Here is a 22,036-nt window from a genome sequence, read left to right as displayed (position 1 = left end):
ATAAGACCTTTTCCGACATATTTATAGTCGTATTTGATATAAAGAAAGTGAATAGATAAAAGATGTGGCTTGAGAGTATTAAAGTAGGTGAAAAATCGTTCTTAGTATCATTTGTAATAATATAATATCATTTCCCGTTCTGCTTGTTTCTTTCTTACGGTAATAAATAGAAACATGACGTACAAAAGGTATGTCAGAACCTTCCAAAACCTGCTTAGCTATTGATTTCGAAAAGGAAACATAGTCCAGTCTAGCTTTCTCTATGTTCTTCTGTAGAAATAGGAAACCACCACCCCTCTCTGCCTCGCTATTTATGTACAATTTTTTTATACAAAGATTAGTTGCTCCTCTTGCAGTCTTTGCCTACTGGCTTGTGATAGAAAGATTATAAAAAACAGTTGTTCTCTTCCGAAAAATGTTCCAACTTCATTCTCCATCTCCTTCTCTTTCCGACCTCCCGATCACGGCCACCCATTTGGACTCTGACGGTTATGATCCAACTAGGTCTCCTACCGTTTCTGGTGATCAAAACTATTCTTTTAGCCCAAATGAATTTGAGTTCTCCTTTCACAATCCCTCTTGCAAAATGCCATTGGTACCTTGTATTGCCGATGAATTATTTCTCGCCGGTAGACTGCTTCCTTCCAATGCCGAGAGGCCAAAATGCCTCAAGCTGCCACAAGAGGTGATGTTAAGATAAACTAAAGTCTCATAATTTCTCATGATCTGGCATCATATTTCTTTTTCGTTGTTAAATTGTATGTTGTCATCTTTCGCTAAGAATTTTGAACAAATTAGTGTAAACAGATGGATTTGCCGAGAAAGGCTCGGCCAAGGTGGTACCGGCTTGTATTCGGGCTGGTCCGAGCACCATTACCAGAAATGGATGTGAGAGATATCAAAAGGCGTGCCAAGAGGAAATTGTTGAGCCCGGTCTTGGAGACACGAAGGAGCTCAGCTGGGTGGAGCCTGATCCGATCACTTAGTTGCCGTGCAGTGGAGAGTGTTGCCGTGGCTGCTACTGTGCCCATGAGCATGGTCTAGAGTACAACAGATATTTAATAGAAAATTCAAGGAGCTTAATTTCTAAGTTCTAGCTTGAAGTATTTTAGTAAACCTATTCTCTTAACAAACAGTTCACGTTTCATGTTCTCCTCTTGTGAAATGATATGTCCGTGCCATTGATTAAGATTACATAAAATATTACATATACAATTATTTATTTCCAATGTATCTTTGTTGACTCAATTTTCTTGTTATACTGTTACGTGTCAATCCAATATTCCAGTTATATCTTTTTCACCAAATTGTGAGCAATTTCAACATGATTATCTGGTTCAATCAAAACTTCATTAAATCGGACTGACAGATACTGTTTCGACTTTTCATCTTACTAGTATACTATAATACGTATCTTATTGGATTGAAAAGATTAAAGGAGAACATGAAAAGTAAAAGACGATCCGAATGCAACCAGACAAATGTTCAAAAAGACGAAGGCAAGAAATCATGAACATTAGAAAGGTTAACAATGAGATGCCATCACATGATGCTATGGCCTATCAGCTATCAGCCTGTGCCATTCTACACAAACAGCAATCATTATATTATATGACTTCTTTGTAGAGTGTGCTGCAAGCGTTAATGATTTTACCGGGGACCAAAAGCATTCATACTAGTATCTTGACTCTTTATCTTTGTCAACTTGCTAGTGATGTCTGGATACAGAATATTACTACCAAGCGCTGCAAAATCTTCTATCGTTTTTGTGTATTACTATCAATACGATACCCCGGATATATATTATGCCCATGTCAGTATAACATGATAGAAATGTACATACCTTCACTTTGTACCTTGAGGATTCCCGCTTAATAAATTCAGCAAGTGTCCAAATCCACATAAATATGCACATATCTGTGCGCATTAGTGCATGCCTGTGACGGGTGCTTTTGTAGGTTATGTATACAGGTTTAGGTGTGTGTGTGTGTGTTTGTGCACACTTGATCAGGAAATTACCGCCAACGAAAAAAAATAGGCTCCTTGACAACTATCTAAACAGTGCAACGAATTACCATAAAAGATGACGAGCACTATATTTTGTGATATTAATTTCTTATACAATGGTACAGAAAATTCAACACTGAGAAAAAGCATCACTCACAATTCATACTAAACGAAACAAAAGGAGGGAACAAAACAAAAACAGAGAATCACAAGCACTATCTCCTAATACCAACCCCTCTACATACAACAAGAATGCACCCTCAAAAAAAAAAAAAAAAAAAACAGAGAACCAAAGAAATTTTTTAAAAGAATAATCACCTCCAATCAGAAACCAAATTAAAGATACAAATAGTTCCCGGTAGAATAGGTATGGCTAACCTCGGTGAATTGCACAACTGACTCACTAGCAGGTCGGATCGAGACACCGGACAAGGTCATTAGGCTCTGACCTGAAAACCTCACCATACCAACAACATCCAACTCTCCCTCACTGGAGTCCTGGTCAACTGGCATGCGGGCCCGCAACCGGCCAGCAGGTCCTTTGAGCGGTATATCCGGTATGTGCCACCTCAGCTCCCTCTCCTCTCTGCTCAAAACTGCCTTAGGTGAAACATTTAACAGTGAGGGATCCACAGGCAGCTTTACAGCAAATGTGACATTTGTCAGAGGTGAAGGCAGGGTTGGGTTAGACGCATACTGTATCATCACTGACAAGAGGGTCCCACTGTGACGCTTTAATAACCGCACCCTCAGAGGCAATGGGGTAAGCTTTGGTTGCAGGCTAAACTTCAGAACAGGTATCGGTTCCTCCTTGGATCCAGTTCGCACATGGAACAAATTGTTCTCAAGACTGCTAACAGTCGAGTTCAACAAGGCAGCACGTTTAATTACAGACGTGCCCTCGAGCCTGAAGGAGAATTCAGTCTCCTTCCCTGCAGCCTTTTTGGGTGGCAGGGTTCGCAAATAAACCGTGCCCTTCAGCCCAACCCGCGAAAGAAGTGACTCCTTGAACTCTGCATTGATTTCTTCATGGATATACATTTCTGGAGTTGTCATCTCCGTAGCTGCCTGTGCAGCCATTAAGCCGTCAAGCTGGGACCCGGCAGCCACAGCTGGAGCAGGCCCACCGGGTCCCGTTGCCAGTAACTCCAGACCCGTTAAGCCTGGACCCTTGGGTTTGATTTTTGTTGTGGTCACGAATTCTGAGGCATCAAGACCACCTCCGAAGGCAGTATTGAACCCTTCGAAGGCGTCGTTAAGGGAGGCTTCTTCTTGACCGAATTCAATACCACCATAGTCACCCTCAAAACCCTCAACACTTACAAAGGTAGGTTTGGTGGCCTCAGCCGGAGGCAGAGCGGTGACCTCTAGCCCGACCAAGGAAGCTGTCGGATCTGCTGTGGGATCCTTTATTTTCTTGAAACCACCAACTAGGGCTTCTTCAGGCTTGTTTAGCTTTTCACTGGCTGCAAATGGGTCTTTCTCTTCAGTCGATTCATCAGTTGATTGAGGGAGTTGATCTTTCTGTGTCTGGTCCTCTGTTGCAACTGCAGGTGCTATAGCAACAGCAACCTCATCACCTATCAAGGTATAAGATAACGGCATCAAAATCACAGGATGCATTTGTGTCAGGTAAGTTATTACTTGACATGCTGATGTTTTGCATTTTAAAAGTCCAAATTTAATCCAAGAATACAGAGATCATCAAATATTTAAGTTTCTTTTTTCGCTTATCTATTAATGTATAATGATTAGTAAAATCACTGAATACACATTCTGTTTCCTAGAATTTGACCAACAGCAATGAAAAACAAAATTTGCAGTTGCTACCTTATAAGAATTACAATTTCACGGTTTAAAAGGAAATATGGTTCCTAAGCAAAAAAGGGGGAAAAAGAATAGAAAGATTGTTTTCTTTTCCCCCACTGAATATGTTAGCATGCTGCAAAACTGGAACTAACAGATTTGACATACCAGCAGCAAGCGTCTCTGCAGGGAGCTCAAAAGTAGCCCCAGAGAATGATTCAAGTGTGGCCCGCCTCTCAGCCGAAAGTGCCTCCATCTGAGCTGACCATTGATCAGCACCTCTGACACGAGACTCGGCATCAGGTGCAGACGAAACAAGCTTTGAAATGTTGTCTCCATGGATAGATGACAGAATTGCAGCCAATCTGACAGACCCTGCAGCTCCGCGTAGGACAATATCCAGCGCCAAGTACACCTCAGGGTACTTCCGATGCACCTGTTATAAGCATAAAACTCAGATAGTTAATCTTTTCTAAGTTGACATTTTGGAGGAATCTGTTATTTAGCATTGTTTGGGAGCAAGAGGTCCCAAGTTCAATACCCAACAAGAGCCTATTATCATTAAATTCTGTGCAGAGAAATATAGAGGAAGAAGAGGACGATGACAGAGAAGAAGCAGAAGATGGAAGTGATGTGTTATTAGTCAGCAAATTGTCGATTTTTGCTGGACTGAGCCTTCTAGTCACAATAGTTATGCTTTATCAGCTATTAGCCCAGGGTGATGTCGACCAAATTCATTTGAATTTACAATAAAGAGGTCTACAAACCAGAATAGTCGGTTCTTCTGTTTGACATGATAAGAGTGAATTTCCAACAAACCAGGTAGTCTGGTCTAAATTTATAGACATGATAAAATAGAAACAAAATCCACCTTTTCAGGGGTGACATCAACCCCACGGCACGCAGCAACGACGACCGCCACAGCTTGGTTGACTGTGTTGATACAATCAAAAGCATTAGTGGCGGCGCGTGCCTGATCATCCGCTGTTGTTACGCCGAGTACATAAATTGAGTTCACAAGCCGATAGATTACTCGGTATTTTGACTCCACACCAACAGTCACCTGGTTTCAAAACAAAATGAAAGTCAAATAAGTTAATCCAACTTAGTTGTCCTAAATCAGGAAGTCATATTTTAAAAATACCATGTGAATGTGCGGTGAAGTAGGTTTCATTCATATGACCTTTATTATTTATCTCATTTGTTAAACATTACAGAAACAAGAGGATCAGCTTTCATTTGCATTTGCAACCACGAAAAAATTTAATTCAGTTTATATTATCCTTTATAGATGAGTACTGAGTTCTGCACAACTATCCTTGTGCACTACAACTATAGAAAATTGGATCTTCTGAATAAATAATGACACCAGTTCAGGTGTACCCTTTCACGTGTTTCTACAATTCTGTTGAAACTTATATCTAATCTAAGTTGCACATGGCCAGTTTTATTTAGTAGACAGGACATTTAAAAAAAAAACAGAAAACACCTTTCATATGCAATTAGGCAGTTAATTAGGATTTAATCCATGTGAACTTCATTCATATCAGCTGGGTTGATTGTTTTAACTGATCAGTTTTACATCTAACCTCAATGAAACCAGTATGGAACATGAATTCCTGGTTCAATCCCAGTAAAACTGACTCTTACCATATCACCATAATTTGCAACTTCCATTTGTATTTAACCACATTGCAACTCGGTTCACTTCTAACTTCTTCCTTATTCTGATATAATTATTTTTTCTACTGTCGTGATCTACTCAGCAGCCACTAATACATTAATGAACTTGAAGAATTAAGTTCAGTATTATGAAAAGCCGCCAAAACAGGCAAAATGTACTGAATTTGACAGTAGTGCTGCTTAGACGAGTGCGTTGAGGAAAAGAGGGCTTTAATCTTATCCACGTGATTCTAAACTCGGTGATCCCTTAAGAGATATCACTATTCTTTGACAAAACAAAATGGAGGAAAATTTGTCAAACCTGGCCGCTGGAAGCCGCGAGGGGATCGTCGCCGAGAGAGGAATCGAGATCGTCGGAGCTCGGGTGGGGCTGCGTTGATGCGGATGCAGAGGAGGAGGCGGCGGTGGTTCGGTGGGATGAATGAGAGAGGCGAGTGAGACGGAAGGCAGAGAGAGCAGCGAGCGCACGGGAAGGAGGGAACCACTCGCGAGTTTGTAACATTATATCCGGGCCATTAGTCGGCTGGAGCGATAGCGCTAGGCACGCCATCGGAGAGAAACGGGCTGAGATCGAGAGAAAGGAGAGAAGCGAAAAAGGGAGGTTAGATCTAGAGAACAGAGGAAGGAAGAGGACAGGGACCTACGTCACTCCGGTGTAACTACTGTATTTTTCAGATTCGTGCAAGCGCGGATGTTGATGCAGTCGGTGGTCCGGTAATTGGAAATTGACTGGGAGTGGTTTAGCGTTGAAATTTTGAGATATAAATCTGTTGTTATTCCAAAGGGATCACAGACCCTGTTATTCTTATCCCAACCTTTCAAAGTTTTACGTGCGTGAATATCAAGGAATAATGCTCTTCGTGCCCGAATCTCAACAAAGATCAACGTCTGGAGTCAGAATCTCAACAAAGATTTATTTCCTGAAATTTGACATCCTAATCTCTCGTTGGCAAGTCTGGGTCCGGATCCCCTAAAGTAACTCAATCTTTGGGTTTTCTATCGGGACCGTCTGATTCGAATCCGTCGTTCGAGATTGCTTCGTGATTCGAATTCATCTCTCGAGATGTGTGCTCTCCACTTCGGATAGATTATCACAGATTCGAAAACCCAAAGATTCGAACTCGGCAAGTCTGTTGTTACAGTGTTTTAATATTCGGTTCACGCATGCCACATATGCAGATTTTTATGCAACTTATATATTCGAATTTTAAATGAGAATTCATATATATATATATATAGAGAGAGAGAGAGAGAGAGTGAGAGTGACTAATATGCATTCGGTAGCATATGGGCCGATATACATACGGTCCAAGTTTAAAATTTCAAAATTTAAAAAGTCGATCTGAACCATTCATCTTGTTCTCCATATTAATATGTGCTTGGAGACCAAATTTTACATTTTTATGAATTATTTTACTATTTATTAAGCCACTTTGAAAATTGTTGATCCAACGGTGGCTGTTGATTTTACTGTTTGTTAAGCCACCGTTGGATCAACAATTTTCAAAGTGGCTTAATAAATAGTAAAAAAATTCAGAAAAATATAAAATTTGGTCTCCAAGCACATATTAATATGGAGAACAAGATGAACGGTTCAGATCGACTTTTGAATTTTGAAATTTCATATTTGGACCCTATGCATATCGGCCCATATGCTACCGAATGCATATTAGTTACACACTCTCTCTCTTTATATATATATATAAACAAGATAATATGTAAAATAAGCCACTGTTAATATACTCTAAACCGATTATATGTAGTATAAAATTAATACACTCTAAATCAGTATTTTTATCACGGTTAATATACTCTAAACCGGTAATATGCCCTAAACCGCATATTTGGACCGAATATAGATTTTCTATTCGGATTGAAACCGAATATGAATATTCGGCCGAATAGACCGAACATTACTACACTAGTCGTTAGAGATGCTAGCGGCAGCAGATCAGTCCAGGACTCCAGGTACAGCCGATTTTTTTTTTTTTATTTAAGCATCATGAACAAAAAAAGAATAGGATTCATAAGAAATTTTGAAACATTGCACACATATAATATAATGAACAACGCAAGCACGGATTATATTTTTTTTAGCTTACGTTTTATCAAGAGAAAAACACAAGCACATGTTGTGTTTGTGTGTATTGTGAATTTAATTTTTTTCATATTGCTACGGATAAAAAAAATTAGAGATACTGCTATAGTTAGATTTGTGTGTTAAAAGAAATCGATTTTAAAATTTTGGACCAACATTTATTTGCAGCTCCGCAGTGTTTAAATGCATTACGTCCGTAATTATTTCTCGATTTTATTTTCCGAGTTTTTGTGTGATTTTAATTTATGAGAAATCCTCATCTTTCAAAGGCAAACTCTTTTTGCGTGTTATCAAATTCGTTCTTTAGAAGAGAAACACGAGAAGAAGTACAGTACAGTTCAGTTGGTTATTACTAATTAGTTTAAAGTTGATATTACAGCGTACCTACACAGAAAAACAGACAACTGGCACATGTCAATCCGTATTAGTACATCTCTTAGTCCCTACTAATACAAATATATTACAAGTAGGTCTCATGTATACAAGCAAGCAAGAAAAAAACAAAAACAGAGAACTGGTACATACTAATATGAATTCGTCGGTTTTTCATGCTTAGATAGAGATGTATTGAGTCATCAAGCATTTGTCTTCAGCACAAGTGCGTTGGTTGAAAAAACGAAGCGAGACCGAATATCTATAGAAAACACACTGCATTTTCATGTGTTATTGAAAGAAAATAATAAAAAGAGAGACTGAGAAGGAAGAAGGATAATATAGCTCACTCGGTGAGTTTTGATTGGACTGAAATTACATGTTCAAATTTACAATGTTCTTATCAAAATGGAGGAAGGGAGCGTCAAATGTAAAAATAAATAAGAATCATATGTTGTACGCATGACTGAGAATGGAAGAAAAAAAAAAGTTTTTATTTTTTATTTTGAGTAAAAGTTGGAGTTCTGATCACTAAACTATTTAATATTCACAAGTATTGACAGATAAATGTAAAGATTTTGCCTACCCGTTTGATTTGAATTATTTTACTTTGATTCAGTATTAATTGTTCAATATGTTTTTCTCTTGTTCGATGTAGTGTCTACTATTGTCCGAGTTAGTATGATTCTTGAACCGATTTCTTATGAGATTTGATCGATCCTGCCTATTTTTTTTTTTAGATCCACGATACTTTATTTCCTTAATAAAATGAAAAAGAGGGATAGAACAATAAAGATCTGACGGTGTGATCTATTATTACAATTTTAAGAAAATGGGTTGGTCGAACTTTTTGTGCCTTTTATTATTCAATAATTATATTTCGGTTAAATTTTTTATCTAAGTTTTGACTTTGATTTACTAATTAGTTAAGAACAGTCCCACTTTGAATTGTGCCAAATGAAATTTTAATTAGCTTAGGAAAAATATTTCAATGCTGTGTCAATCAATTTTATAATTATAATAGATTTTAATAAACATAGTTATAAAAATTGAGTTATAATTGTGTATCCGATAAGTTTTTTTTTTAAAAAGTGTACCCGATAAGTATAATTTTGGGTTTTTTGAGGAGCTGCCAAGTCAATCTGTAGCCTCCAAAAATAAAGCTGCATATTGACTTAGCGGTCCGATACGGTAGATATAGAATTCTTCCATAACGATAGTGTTTTGGTTTATTTTTTTATTATGGTATAAATAAAAATTTCGGGTTAAATCGATTGGTCTTTTTCCACCGTAAACTTTGACGAGGTATACAATTGCTTTCTCCAAACATTATCTTTCTTTGGTGTATTTGTTTTTCAGTTTAATTTTTTTCCCTTTATTCTACAACTATGAAATCACAATTTTTGTTAAAATTCAACATAGATAATGAATGTTTTTTCTCTTCTAGAAAATCAATTCTTATCGTTAGTACATGCTTCCGATTAAACAGCTTCAAATCGAAACTATTTATGTTCATTTTTTTTACCGTACAACAATGTAGTCGGATTCAGAGAGACAATTGTGTAGTTTTTGTTCTCTTTTTCTCAATCAATCTTGTCAAGTTAATTTCTTGAAGAGACGTCTTCCCATTATACATGCATTTTCACCTTTTGCACCTTAAATCGAATTTTTTTTATAAATCATAAATAATTAAATGAATTTTACGGAACCAATATGATTACTTTTTTTTTAAAAACCATAAAGACTGGACGGTCCGTCCGGTCTCACAATCACTTTTTCCTCAGACCGGACGGACCGTTCGGTCTCAAATTTTTTATTTTTTGTATTAAAATATTAGAAATGTTGAATATATTTCTTTGAAAATAGATGAAATACAATATAATTTGATTTATTAGAAAGACTGCAACAAATAACTCGGATCAATATTTTTCAGATCGGGTTTTTTTGCGGCTGTAAGAAAAATTAATATATTTCTTTATGTGTTATTGGAAAAAAATAAAAATGCTTAGATTCTGAGTTATTGATCCCGGTTCAAAAGTCACTTCTAGATAATCCAGAAAATATTGTGATTCTTTTAGTACATTTAATTTATGAAAAGTTGTATCTATTTTTAAAAATAAAATAAAAACTTTAAGTTATTTAATGATTATTATTCAAAAAGAATTCTCAAAATAGATACAACTTTTTATAAATTAAATGTCCTAGAAGGATCACAATATTTTCTGGATTACCTAAAAGTGACTTTTGAACCGGGATCAATAACTCATAATCTAAGCATTTTTATTTTTTTCCAATAACACATAAAGAAATATATTAATTTTTCTTACAGTCGCGAAAAACCCGATCTGAAAAATATTGATCCAGGTTATTTGTTGCAGTCTTTCTAATAAATCAAATTATATTGTATTTCATCTATTTTCAAAGAAATATATTCAACATTTCTAATATTTTAATACAAAAAAAAAATTAAGCTAATTGTGAGACCGGACGGACCGTCCGGTCCTTATGGTTTTTAAAAAAAAAAAAGTAATCATATTGGTTCCATTAAATGTTTTTAATTATTTATAGTTTATCAAAAAAATTCCCCTAAATCCAATTTAACTCATGCCCCTTCTTTAGTTTCTCTCTTATCCGTCATCTCTATTATTCTCTCTTATTTCACGGTGTGGAGATTTAGCTGATCATTAGTTTCGGATACCATATATCATGATAGCGTCAGAAACTAATGATGAGCTAAATCTCGACTTTACATGTGAATTGCTTGATAGTTTTACATCTGTAAAGGAGAAGGCCAAAATACTTCATACCTCATATTTTATATCTTCGTTTTTAAAGTCCAAATTACTGATTCGAGCCGCTGAACATGATATCCATAGTAAAATATTTTTGAGAATAAATTTTATAATTTTATAATTTTTTTTTACTATTTTTTAAGATAGATACAAAATCACTATTTTTGAATGGTCTAAAAACATTGATTTTTATCTATCTTAAAAATAGTAAATTTTTTCCAAAAATTATAAAATTCCATCCCCAAATATATTTTAGTATGGATATCATATTGAGTAGTTCGGATGGACAATTTGAATTTGAAAAACGAAGTTATAAAATATAAAGTATGATGAGTTATAAAAAACATGAGGTATTGGAACCCTCATATATAAACTCAAAAACTTATAAATTTTACATGTAAACGCACAACTAATGAAAGTAGATCGGTTTGAACGGTTTGGATTCACTATTTGAACTCGATTTGATAGGTTTTGGAATTAGTGTTATACAGACTGAAATGACACCGATGTTATATTAGTCATACTCTTCAAGTTCAAACCAATTTACTTTATGAGTGATGCGTTTACATGCAAACTTTTTATATTTTCGAGTTATTTTACTATCAAATTAAGCGGCAAAAAAATTGAAAAATGAATGTATTAAAATTAACTTAAAAACTCACACATTTGACCGCTTGACTTGATACCAAATAAACTCAAAAGCTTATAAATTTTACATGTAAACGCACAACTAATGAAGTAGATCGGTTTGAACGGTTTGGATTCACCATTTGAATTCGATTTGATAGATTTTGGAATTGGTGTTATATAGAGTGAAATGACACTGATGTTATATTAGCCATACTTTATATTGAATTAATCAGCGTGATATATATTCTATTATTTAAATACATATAATTAAAAATTATATTTGTATGTGTATGCGTAGATATTTAAATATCAGATTACTACATCTTTCTAATTTTCTGACAAGACACCTCTACCTCCAATCTTCTGTTCGAAAAAAAAAAATCCTGGTTCTAATCTATAACGGGATTGCTTCAGTTTCTGATCCTATGACGAAGGTCCTCTTATTACTATAAAAGATTCCCCTCACTTTACGGTTGAGATTAACTTCCAACCGCTTTGGAATTCGAGAATGCAGGGACAGTATTATTGGGCTTTGAGATTCGTGCCAAGTTAAAAAAAAACGGTCCAGATTCAGTAATTATAAAATAAAGATTTCGTATTACGGTACGGGGAGGATGAGAGGATCTGAATTCCTATGTCAAATGGACCAGTTGGGTAATTATACGGGTGGTAAAAGTCACCGCAGACCGCAGTCACTGGCAAAGGACATCTTATACCAATCAATGAATCAAGTGCCTCTGCTTACACAGTTACACCAATCAAATGCTAGATTTTCTGATCTAACGGCCAATATCCAATAACTCAACCCTCCCACGGATCGCGCTTCAATCGAACGCAGCGGATACGAGACCTCTCCTGGTTAAAACTTAAAACAAAGCGAACCCATGTATAAATGACCTCGATCCGTATGTGCTCGTTTGCACCAATCAAATGCTACCTTTTCTGATCCAACGGCAAATACAAAAATTTCGACCGTCCCACGGATCGCCCCTGAATCGAACGCTCCAATTTTTTTCAACCATCTTATAAAGTCTCTCCCCATAAATTTCTTTTTCAAGCCCTCCCAATAACGAAATCCCTAATTCGAACTCAACTTAAAATTAACATCGACCATGTCGGGCCGTGGGAAGGGAGGCAAGGGTTTGGGGAAAGGCGGTGCTAAACGGCACAGGAAGGTGCTGAGAGACAACATCCAGGGCATCACCAAGCCCGCAATCCGACGGCTGGCCCGGCGTGGTGGTGTTAAGCGCATCAGTGGATTGATCTACGAGGAGACACGTGGCGTGCTCAAGATCTTTCTCGAGAATGTGATTCGTGACGCTGTGACCTACACAGAGCATGCGAGGAGGAAGACTGTGACGGCCATGGATGTGGTTTATGCTCTCAAGCGCCAGGGGAGGACTCTCTACGGGTTTGGTGGTTAGATCTAGGGTTAGGGTTCTGTATTAGTTTGGGTAGGTGGCTCGTGTTTGTCGTACATGTAATTAGGTTTGTTATCGGTTTCGATTCAACTAATGTTTGTGCTTGATGCAGCGCTGTGTTTACAAGGTGAAATGAAATGCCTAATTTTTTTGCTATACGTTCATTTTTTTTCGATTCGATTAACTGCTTCGATTCGCACGGATTAGGATCGGAGGGAGCGAACACCTGAAGTAAAACACCCCAGTGATGCCTCAATTCTTTAATTAATACATTATGTTGGTCGGATTTACCAGTGTTTTCACTTCAAAATTTGAAATATCGAACGTCAACTAGCAAATTGAATGAGAAAAAAAGTGACATTGCCGCGGATGGGAAGAATCATACAATCGTGTTATAATAACTATTAATTTGAACTGTTAACTCTCTTAATTTCTATATTTTATTTTTATATCTATATATAATACATCAATATGAGCATAATAAAAGACAGATCAAATTAGGTCTCCCACTGTCTAGCTAGAACTGGCTTCAACTTGCACTGATTGAACATTACTCGATCAGGTTGCATAAATAACAAATGGCACTGCAAAAGAACAACAAATTTTTAAGAAAAAAGATTGGGAAGCCAAAGAATAATGAAAAGGCATTAACCTTGTTAAGGTTGTTATTTCTCGAAAGGAGTTTCATACAAGCATCTCTATTCTACCCTTTTTGAAAAGGAAGATTGCATAAGGAACCGTATAATTCCTTTCTTGTATTAGCTTGGGTAGGTGGCTCGTGTTTGGCTATCTCAGGAAAGCTTGCTATTTACTAATATGAGTGGTGTCAACTCAATTTAGAAAGGGTGCATCAGGTAAAAAAAGTCCACTGCTGATTTATTGTTAGTTTCGTTGGGCCAAAACACAGTAAATAATTGAATTTAGCACCTTTGTCAAATCCCCGGTATACTAAGATGATTAGAAACAAGAAAGATCAAATCAGGTTGGTAGGAGACTTGAATGAGCTTTGAACTTTTTTTTTCTTATTGGAATAGTTGTCATGTCAAACAGCTATGTATACCAGTTTCACAAACAACAGAAACCCCGTGATCTAGTAAAAGTTTATAACTCAACATGCTAAAGTTTCTAAAACCAACATACTGTTCTACCTTATTTGCCATCTTTCACGAGGACATTATTTTGGGACTCAGTCAAGTATACAACTCACCGATAAGAACAATGCTCATCAGAAGAAAAAAAGTGGCTCGAATTGACCGGCTTAGTTGTGAATTTTGTTTAATGATCCGGTCACCTCTAACGTAATTCAGTTGCAAATTTGAACTTTTCAGGTTCTCTTTCAATCTATAAAAACAGCCTCTACTCCTTTCGCTCAGTCCAGGAAAGTTCTGCTCAAATATTGACAAGTTTATGTATATGAGTAAGTTTGGAACTTACAGCAGGATATTGGTTAATGCAATGCAATTACATGTGGTCGGTTCTGAGTTGGTTTTATTATTCATGCATAATTGACATGCCTTTAAATTATGGTACTTTACCGGTTGGTGCAATACAACTAGGGCAAACCCATACTGGTACATATCAATCCCTACTAGCTACAGGTTCATACTGGTCAGTACCAGTAGTGGCTAGTGCCTGCCAGCATTTCAAAATTGTTGATACTTATGGTTGGTTTTGGTACAAACAGCTGTTACCGGTGAAAACTAATAATTGGTACAGTGTTCTTCTTAGAAAATAATACCTTTGAGATAAAAGAAATTCCTTTCAAGTTCAAATGATTTGGAAATGAATTCTTCAGCTTGTGCATTGATTCTTCATCCTTCACCCTTAAAATACTGTTCTTACACAATTTAACCCTTGCTTGTGCTTCAAATCCTCTTGAAAAGCCATTTGAACTTGCCCTGTGACAATTATGTGTCACCTCATGCTCTCCATTCAAACTCTCAATTTGAATAATGGCCTCTTTCTCTCTCTTACAAGGAACCTCCTTTGGGGGCTCTGTGGCTCTATCTGGTTTTCTAGTGGATGGTGAGTCTGAAGAGAGAAAGGAAACAAAGTCGTCTCTGTCTCCTTCTTCCAATTTAACCCAAGTAAAAGTCGGCTTTCCTTCTTTTGCGAGATTACTAGCTACTGACATTTCTACTCTTTTGATTTGGTCCTTTATTGCTGATATGAATTGCTTGCGTCTAGAAATTGCATTCTCTTCTGATGGATATTTTTCATGACTTGCAGCAATTGCTTGCTGAAATTGTTCCAACTGAAAACGAAGTATAAATATAAATACTAAAAAAAGCCGAAGCTTTTAATAAGATAGTTCTTCCCCTTTTCAGTATATATATTCATTTAAGAAGTACTCCTATTAAGGGGTGCCTATGTGAAGTAGGTTCTGAAACAAAATCCCTATGCTAATTTATATTTTCTGAAGGTTAGGGGATAGTTGCCCACTAACGATTGCATTAATAAGAAATGTATTTACAAGACCAGAGGATCTGGTTTAGCAATATGTGCAACAGATTTTACGAACTAAAAATTACACTTAGTCAAGAAAAGTAGAATCCCGTGAAGTCTCCTCCCTCCCTATGCTAAATTATTAGAGATACTCTCTTTTAGAGTGGAAAAAACGTGCCGTGACTAAGTGAACAGTGATCTGTGCCGTGCCGTGAACAGAATGTCAAGGGGTGGTCACGGCACGCGAGTCACAGCGCCATATCCAAACGTAACTGGTCACATTTCTCGCGTTAACTATTTTTTCATAATTTAAGTTAGTTTATTCAAGATTCACCATTTGATTAAGACCTAACGGTCCTAATTATACGTGACTCGCATTACGTGCCATGCCGTGACTGAATCTTTCGCGTGCCGTGACCAAAATGTTAAGGGGTGATCACGGCACATGACACACGAGTCACAGCACGGAACAGTAACACGTATCGTGCCGTTCCGTGACGGAGCCGGCTCTGTCGTGCCATTTTTCCCACACTACTCTCTTTAGTTGAACAAAATGAAATTTCCATAGGAGTAGAACTAGGGTGTTCTTAAGCTCACCAAAGTGTTTGGTGAGCTTAACTCCAAAACCCATCAAATCAGTTTCAAATTACGAATCCAAACTGTTGGAACCCGCCTACCTTACGAGTGATGCACATGTGAAAATTTTAAACATTCGAATTAATTTAATATAAAGTCAATCGGTCAAAATTAGAAGGTTAATAAATTAATTTTAGTGCATTCATTTTTTGATCGCTTGACTTTATACTAAATTAATTCGAATGTTTAAAATTTTCAAATGTAGATGGATCACTTGTAAGGTAGACGGATTTCAACGGTTCGGATTCGTCATTTGAAGCTGATTTGATGAATTTTGGAGTTAAGCTCACCAAACACTTTGGTGAGCTTAAGAACACCCTAGTTCTACTCTTTGCATAGATTAGCTCCAATGTTTCTAATATTTCTCTTAAAAATGAAGAATATAAAATTTGCATAAACAGGCTACAGTATTTCAAATATCTTTCTTTAATTTAGGCAAACGAAATATTAAGCTGGTACTAGCATTTTGCATACATATGCTTCAATGATTTAGTACTAAACTAATGATTATTTAGAATTTACACCAGAGGGGGTTACGTTGAAAAACTTTAACTGAAAGAATAAAAACTCTCTGGTCTTTAACAATTATTTTTTTCTGCCTTCGTTGATCAAAGTACGGGCATACAAAGTTAATTTCGAGAAATGGCTTATTGAAGAGCATATTTTCATCCATATGGACAAAACCTAATTTGATTCTGTTGCCTGATCAAAGTAAAAAAAAAAGGTTTTGGAGGGTATATGCTTAAATATTTTGAGTGTACCTGCCACTTAGCAGTACCTAATGCTGCTCGTAGCTCCCTTTGCAATTCTTCTGAGTCCTTGGAGCAGATTCCACTGGTACAATCGTGATGCCAAGTTCTATACAATGATTCCATTCTGAAATTGAAATACATAAATGTTTGTTTACGATATAATACAATCATTTATTACAATAAGAGAAAGACTAACATGCACTATAAACTCTTGACCTTTGAGCATAAGAAAACCGTGAACTACTAAATTCTCTCATCTAAATATGACACTTTGTTAATTTGAAAATTTCAGAAATATTAAAAAATGGCAGCGTAGTATCCCAATTTTTTATTCCATGATATGGACAGTTCAAACTGCTGATTTAATTTCTGTATTTCGTAAAAATAGGAAATTTGAAGAACTACGAACCAAATTCATCTCAAATGAAGATGACAACTAAATTGGCCAGACAAGGTCCTATTTGAATTACCTCAACAGAAAATAAAATAAGTACTACAAATCCCTATTGCTAAAATTCCCAAAACAAGCAACATTTTCACTGTATCTTCCAACTAGAAACCTCAAATGACAAAATCTACAATCTTCCAAGAAATAATACGATATGCCCCTAGATTAAAGCTTTTATAATTATCTTCCTTTTTTTGAGAACTCCAAGTATCAAAATTATCATCAAAATTAACCAAAAGAACACAGATTTAATAAAATAAATATTACTAACACATCAGCTGACTCTTGCACTTCCTCAGCTGCTGAAAAAAATACATCTTGTTCCCACTGATCGAAGCTACTCACCACCGCCATAAAGAATTTTTAAAAATCAAATTAGCTCTTACTGGAGTTTTCTTCAGCTTTGGTTTAGTAATTTTTTTCGCTCCTCCTCGAAGGACCCGACAAGTAAGAATACAACCAAAAGCAAAGCAAAACAGAAGGAATGCAACTTCGTAGGATTAATTGGGATAAAGAGAGAGAATCAGTATAGAAGATATCTCTCTCTCTCTTGTGTACCAAGAGAGAAGGTAAATAATGAGCCGACAGAGGTGGCTGGCTGTGAAATCCCGCGCCAATTACAGGCTGGTGGGAGGCGGAAATATTTCCAATGCCCAATTTGTGTACCTAGGAAAGGCACTGCGCCTAATTAATAAGGAGTCCATATGACATTCGTGTCACATGACATTAATTTTAAAATTTATTGAATATATTTTAAATAATTAATTCAAACCATTTAAATTAATTTACTTTATGAGTGATGCGTTTACATGTAATTTTTTTATATTTTCAAGTTATTTTAGTATCAAATCAAGCGGTACAAAAATTGAAAAATGAATGTATTAAAATTAACTTAAAAACTCACACATTTGACCGCTTGACTTGATACCAAATAAATTCAAAATATTATAAATTTTACATGTAAACTCACAACTAATGAAGTAGATCTGTTTGAATGGTTTGGATTCACCGTTTGAAGTCAATTCGATAGGTTTTAGAGTTGATGTTATATAAACTGAAATGACACTGATGTTATACTAGCCATACTCATTAATGAGAGTAGAACTAGGGCCGACATTTTTATTTTTATTCATTTTTTAAAATATTTTATTAAAAATAACTAGGGTTCGGCGGGATTTTTAAAAATATCCAACCCGTGGACAAAATTCCACGGCCCGGATTGTTTATTCCGCCATGTGGAAAAAATTCATGATCCGGCCTTTTTTTTTGCACTATAAATAGGGTAGTTTAAGCTGATCACATAGAGGACGAGAGAGAAGGAGAAAGGAGAAGGAGAAAGAGGGGAGGAGAGAAGGAGAAGGAGGAGAAAGGAGATGTAGTTACTGTTCAGCTGCTAAATAAGGTATTTTTTTTTCTACAACAGTTCATTTACGTATTTATTGTTCATATCGTATACGTATTTACTGTTCATATCGTATACATATTTACTGTTCATGTAATGTTCATATACGTATTTATTGTGCATATACGTCTTTATTGTTCATATACGACTGTTCACTACTATTTACAACTATTCACAATTGAAATAAGTAAACTAACAAAATATTTACCATTTACGAATGTAGTTTATTGGCCATGCCTATTGGAATTTCAGTACATTTTGGAGAGAAATTTATTTTTTACCAGAATGGGGTACGTTACTCCAAATCTCCAGTAAATACTTATTGGGTTGATGAAAATTTCTCATTTGAGCAGTTGCAATCACTTTATTTATGAAGTGAGTGATTACAATAGGAATCGCTGGGAATTAGAAATAATGGTCAGATTGGTTCAAGTAGGAAAGTATGTCAGAATCGCATTGGGAGATGACGGGGCATTGAGAGGCCTTATCGCGCAGGTTATGAGGTCCGGCAAATCAGTATGCGAAGTTTTTGCATGCAGAATTCGTAGAGAGTCAGGGGTTGGAAGTTCAGGCCAAAATTCGGTTGCAGAAAATTATTAACCAAATTATGAACCACACACTCCTTTATTCATACTCGAACAAATGCCAGTACCAGAATCAGAAATATACAGTAATTCACTCCAATCTCCACCTTTTATCCCATCTATGTCCGTGTATAGAGGTCCTTCATCCTTACCTGGGCCTGAACTAAATCCTCACCCCATACCACTACTAGTACAGGAAGATCCAAACGAGTCGGAATTTGAATTTATGAACGAGGTACTGGAGGAGAATATGCAAACTGGGGATGAATGTGAAGGAATGAGACTGGGACATTAATGATGAAGAAAATGAAGAAGAATACACACAGCCCACTGTGACGCAAAATAGAAATATAACGTTAAGTGGTCGTTTTGAGACTCACCCGTTTGTAAACTTCAATGACACATCTGCTTTTCGAGAAACAGATGTTTCTTACTATAGTCATCGGATTGAATATAAAAGTGAGCTCGCAAAAGGCCAATACTTCGAAAACAAAATAAATGTATCTAGAATAGTTTATATGAGTACCTCTGAATCTTGAGCGGCGTGGAACGCCAATGCAGACCTCTCTGAAATAGAGTTCGCAGCTTGGTCCTCTTCAGACGGTACTTGGACTTCCCACCATTATCGAGTATATCTGGCCCCCCTCCCAATAGCTCCGCGAGTCTGGTATTAATCGTGTTCTCATCAGCATCAGTGGGGTCAGATATGCCACCAACGGGCTTGCCCTGAATGGGCAAACCCCATAGGGCACTCACATCTTGGAGAGTCACTGTCATCTCTCCAAACAGTAAATGAAACGTGTGCGTCTCGGAGCGCCATTGCTCCACTAATCCTGCAATAAGGGATCCATTAATTGCCTTACTCTCCGACTCCATAATATCGACCAAATGGTACAACCCCAAATTTTGTAGATACGGGTCCATCAGCGAGTAGTACTGCATACCATAATACCGACTCCAGGCATCTATAATGTCCTCACTCTGTGTTGAAAAAAGTAAACAACACAAAAACCTGAAAATACGAGATCTCGACAAAATTTAAACTTAAAAAAAACAAAGAGAAAAAGTAATCAAGTACCTCTTGGGATGCCAGTGAGACTCGGTGCTCCTTGTGACTCATCCATAATAAAGGAGTGAAATATTACGTGCTGTTCATGGGAATGGGCTCATCAACAGGGTCGGCTGGTGGTGGTCTCCTAGGCCGTCCCCTAGCCATCCTACGTTAAAAAAAATTTAGACATGCTACAATTAACTGAAATACGCTAATTGCAGTAAAAATAAGCTAATTGCGGTAATATGCAAAAATATGTTAATCGGATAAAATATGCTAAATTAGACTAATATGAAAAAAATGCTAAAATACGCTAATTGCGCTAAAAATAACCTAATTGCGGTAATATGAAAAAAAATATGTTATTTTAGTAAAATATGCTAAAATAATCAAAAGTATACTCGAATATGCTAAAATACGCTAATTGCGGTAAAAATATGCTAATATGCAAAAAATATGTTATTCGGGTAAAATATGCTAAAACAAGCAAAATATACTCAAATATGCTAAAATACGCTAATTGCGGTAAAAATATGCTACATTACGCTAATATGTAAAAAATATCTTATTCGGGTAAAATATGCTAAAACAAGCCAAAATATACTCAAATTGGCTTAAAATATGCTAATTGCGGTCAAAATATGTTTATTCGGGTCAAATATGCTAAAACAAGAAAAACTATACTCAAATATGCTAAAATACGCTAATTGCGGTAAAAATATTCTAAAATACGCTAATTACGGTAAAATTTTGGAATAAAAAATTCAAAATAAAATTAAAACTAACTTTGGTACCTTAATTATCACTAATTATAACTACTTTGGTACCTACATTAACACTATCTACCACTAAATTCGGTACCTTAATTAAGTAACCCTAATTACAACTAATTAACACTAATTACGGTAAAATTTGGCCTAAAAAATTCAAAATAAAATTAAAACTAACTTTGGTACCTACATTAACACTAATTACCACTAAATTCGGTACCGTAATTAATTAACCCTAATTAAAACTAATTAACACTAACTGAACTAACTAAATATAATTAACACTAATTACAACTACATTATAGTAATTTTGGTACATTCTACACATAATTGGACTAATCTACAACTATTTTTACACTACAAATGAAATTTTTAAAAAATAGAGGGACTTACTTACAAATATGGTGAAGAGAGGAGAAATTTTGGTGAAAATTCGGATGGGAGGAGAGAGTTGGATTTTGAGAAAATGAATTTTGAAGAGAGATAAACCACAGCTCACACCCTTATATAGCCCTGGGTTGTGGATTTTTTTCACGGGTCCAAATTTTAATCCCGCACGTGGATTTTTTCCACGGGGCAGAGTAATAAATCCGAGCTGTGGAATTTTTCAATGGTTTGGGTATTTTTAAAAATTCTGCCGAACTCTAGTTATTTTTAATAAAATATTTATAAAAATGGTTATTTTTTAAAAAACTCGGGAACTAGGGTGTTTCTAAGTTCACTAACTTTTTTTTTTGAATTAAACTCTAAAATATATTAGATTAATTATATATGGTAAATTTGAATTATTGAATCTATCTACTTTATAAGTGTTACGAGCGATGTCTCTATATACAAAAAATTTAAAATTTATCTAGCATAAAGTCAAACGGTCAAAATTAGAAAGTTTATAAATTAATTTTAATACATTTATTTTTTAATTTTTTTTTCACCACTTGACCATATACAAAATTAATCAAAAATTTAATTTTTTGACATGTAGATGCAATACTCATAAAGTTTTCGAATTGTGTTTACAAAGAAAATTGATAAACTTAGGAACACCCTAGTTCTACTCAATTAATGAAAGTTATTTGTAAAGGAAAAGTTGTTGAGTTTCCATCAAATATATGACTGCTTTGTAATTTATATTGTACCAA

At 35.8% G+C, this 22,036-nt stretch overlaps 5 protein-coding genes across 7 annotated transcripts in view; 2 read left to right on the top strand and 3 right to left on the bottom strand.

The window, feature by feature from the left end:
* Nucleotides 1-22,036, bottom strand: part of LOC144565104 ((DL)-glycerol-3-phosphatase 2-like) — a 69,275-nt gene that overhangs the window by 3,813 nt on the left and 43,426 nt on the right. The window lies entirely within an intron of this gene.
* LOC144565531 (uncharacterized) lies at nucleotides 230-1,229 on the top strand. The gene is made up of 2 exons (XM_078315323.1): nucleotides 230-685; nucleotides 808-1,229. The coding sequence occupies exons 1-2, from the start codon at nucleotides 416-418 to the stop codon at nucleotides 1,042-1,044; spliced, it is 507 nt and encodes a 168-aa protein (XP_078171449.1). The 5' UTR covers nucleotides 230-415; the 3' UTR covers nucleotides 1,045-1,229.
* LOC144565102 (muniscin carboxy-terminal mu-like domain protein) lies at nucleotides 2,083-6,254 on the bottom strand. Its single transcript, XM_078314747.1, has 4 exons — nucleotides 5,798-6,254; nucleotides 4,685-4,876; nucleotides 3,982-4,249; nucleotides 2,083-3,587 (listed from the first exon to the last, which is right to left on the bottom strand). Exons 1-4 carry the CDS (start codon nucleotides 6,044-6,046, stop codon nucleotides 2,344-2,346), a joined length of 1,953 nt encoding a protein of 650 aa, XP_078170873.1. The 5' UTR covers nucleotides 6,047-6,254; the 3' UTR covers nucleotides 2,083-2,343.
* On the top strand, nucleotides 12,423-12,965 carry LOC144565846 (histone H4). Its single transcript, XM_078315693.1, has one exon. It carries the CDS (start codon nucleotides 12,501-12,503, stop codon nucleotides 12,810-12,812), a length of 312 nt encoding a protein of 103 aa, XP_078171819.1. The 5' UTR covers nucleotides 12,423-12,500; the 3' UTR covers nucleotides 12,813-12,965.
* On the bottom strand, nucleotides 13,154-17,654 carry LOC144565875 (Syntaxin/t-SNARE family protein). Of its 2 annotated transcripts, none has more exons than XM_078315731.1 (5): nucleotides 17,362-17,654; nucleotides 16,652-16,766; nucleotides 14,548-15,063; nucleotides 13,958-14,194; nucleotides 13,154-13,393 (listed from the first exon to the last, which is right to left on the bottom strand). In XM_078315731.1, the coding sequence occupies exons 1-4, from the start codon at nucleotides 17,442-17,444 to the stop codon at nucleotides 14,000-14,002; spliced, it is 909 nt and encodes a 302-aa protein (XP_078171857.1). In that variant the 5' UTR covers nucleotides 17,445-17,654; the 3' UTR covers nucleotides 13,154-13,393; nucleotides 13,958-13,999. The 2 variants fall into 2 exon arrangements, with proteins under 2 accessions (XP_078171857.1, XP_078171856.1); XM_078315730.1 differs by having other exon boundaries at nucleotides 14,017-14,194; nucleotides 17,362-17,653.

The sequence above is a fragment of the Carex rostrata genome, chromosome 14 (genome assembly GCF_964058835.1).
Source record: "Carex rostrata chromosome 14, lpCarRost1.2, whole genome shotgun sequence".
Lineage (NCBI taxonomy): Eukaryota > Viridiplantae > Streptophyta > Magnoliopsida > Poales > Cyperaceae > Carex > Carex rostrata.
This window is presented reverse-complemented; position numbering and strand designations above follow the sequence as displayed.

Excerpts from the sequence above, each read along its gene's own strand:
- LOC144565846 (XM_078315693.1), top strand. The coding sequence starts at position 12,501 with ATGTCGGGCCGTGGGAAGGGAGGCAAGGGTTTGGGGAAAGGCGGTGCT.
- LOC144565875 (XM_078315730.1), bottom strand. The coding sequence starts at position 17,444 with ATGGCGGTGGTGAGTAGCTTCGATCAGTGGGAACAAGATGTATTTTTT. Across the intron at positions 16,767-17,361 it reads GTGCAAGAGTCAGCTGATGT|AATGGAATCATTGTATAGAA; the intron begins GTTAGTAATATT and ends TTTCAATTTCAG. Across the intron at positions 14,195-14,547 it reads GAATTTCTTTTATCTCAAAG|AACTTTCCTGGACTGAGCGA; the intron begins GTATTATTTTCT and ends ATATTTGAGCAG.
- LOC144565531 (XM_078315323.1), top strand. The coding sequence starts at position 416 with ATGTTCCAACTTCATTCTCCATCTCCTTCTCTTTCCGACCTCCCGATC. Across the intron at positions 686-807 it reads GCCTCAAGCTGCCACAAGAG|ATGGATTTGCCGAGAAAGGC; the intron begins GTGATGTTAAGA and ends TAGTGTAAACAG.
- LOC144565102 (XM_078314747.1), bottom strand. The coding sequence starts at position 6,046 with ATGGCGTGCCTAGCGCTATCGCTCCAGCCGACTAATGGCCCGGATATA. Across the intron at positions 4,877-5,797 it reads TCGCGGCTTCCAGCGGCCAG|GTGACTGTTGGTGTGGAGTC; the intron begins GTTTGACAAATT and ends TTTTGAAACCAG. Across the intron at positions 4,250-4,684 it reads TTGATGTCACCCCTGAAAAG|GTGCATCGGAAGTACCCTGA; the intron begins GTGGATTTTGTT and ends TGCTTATAACAG.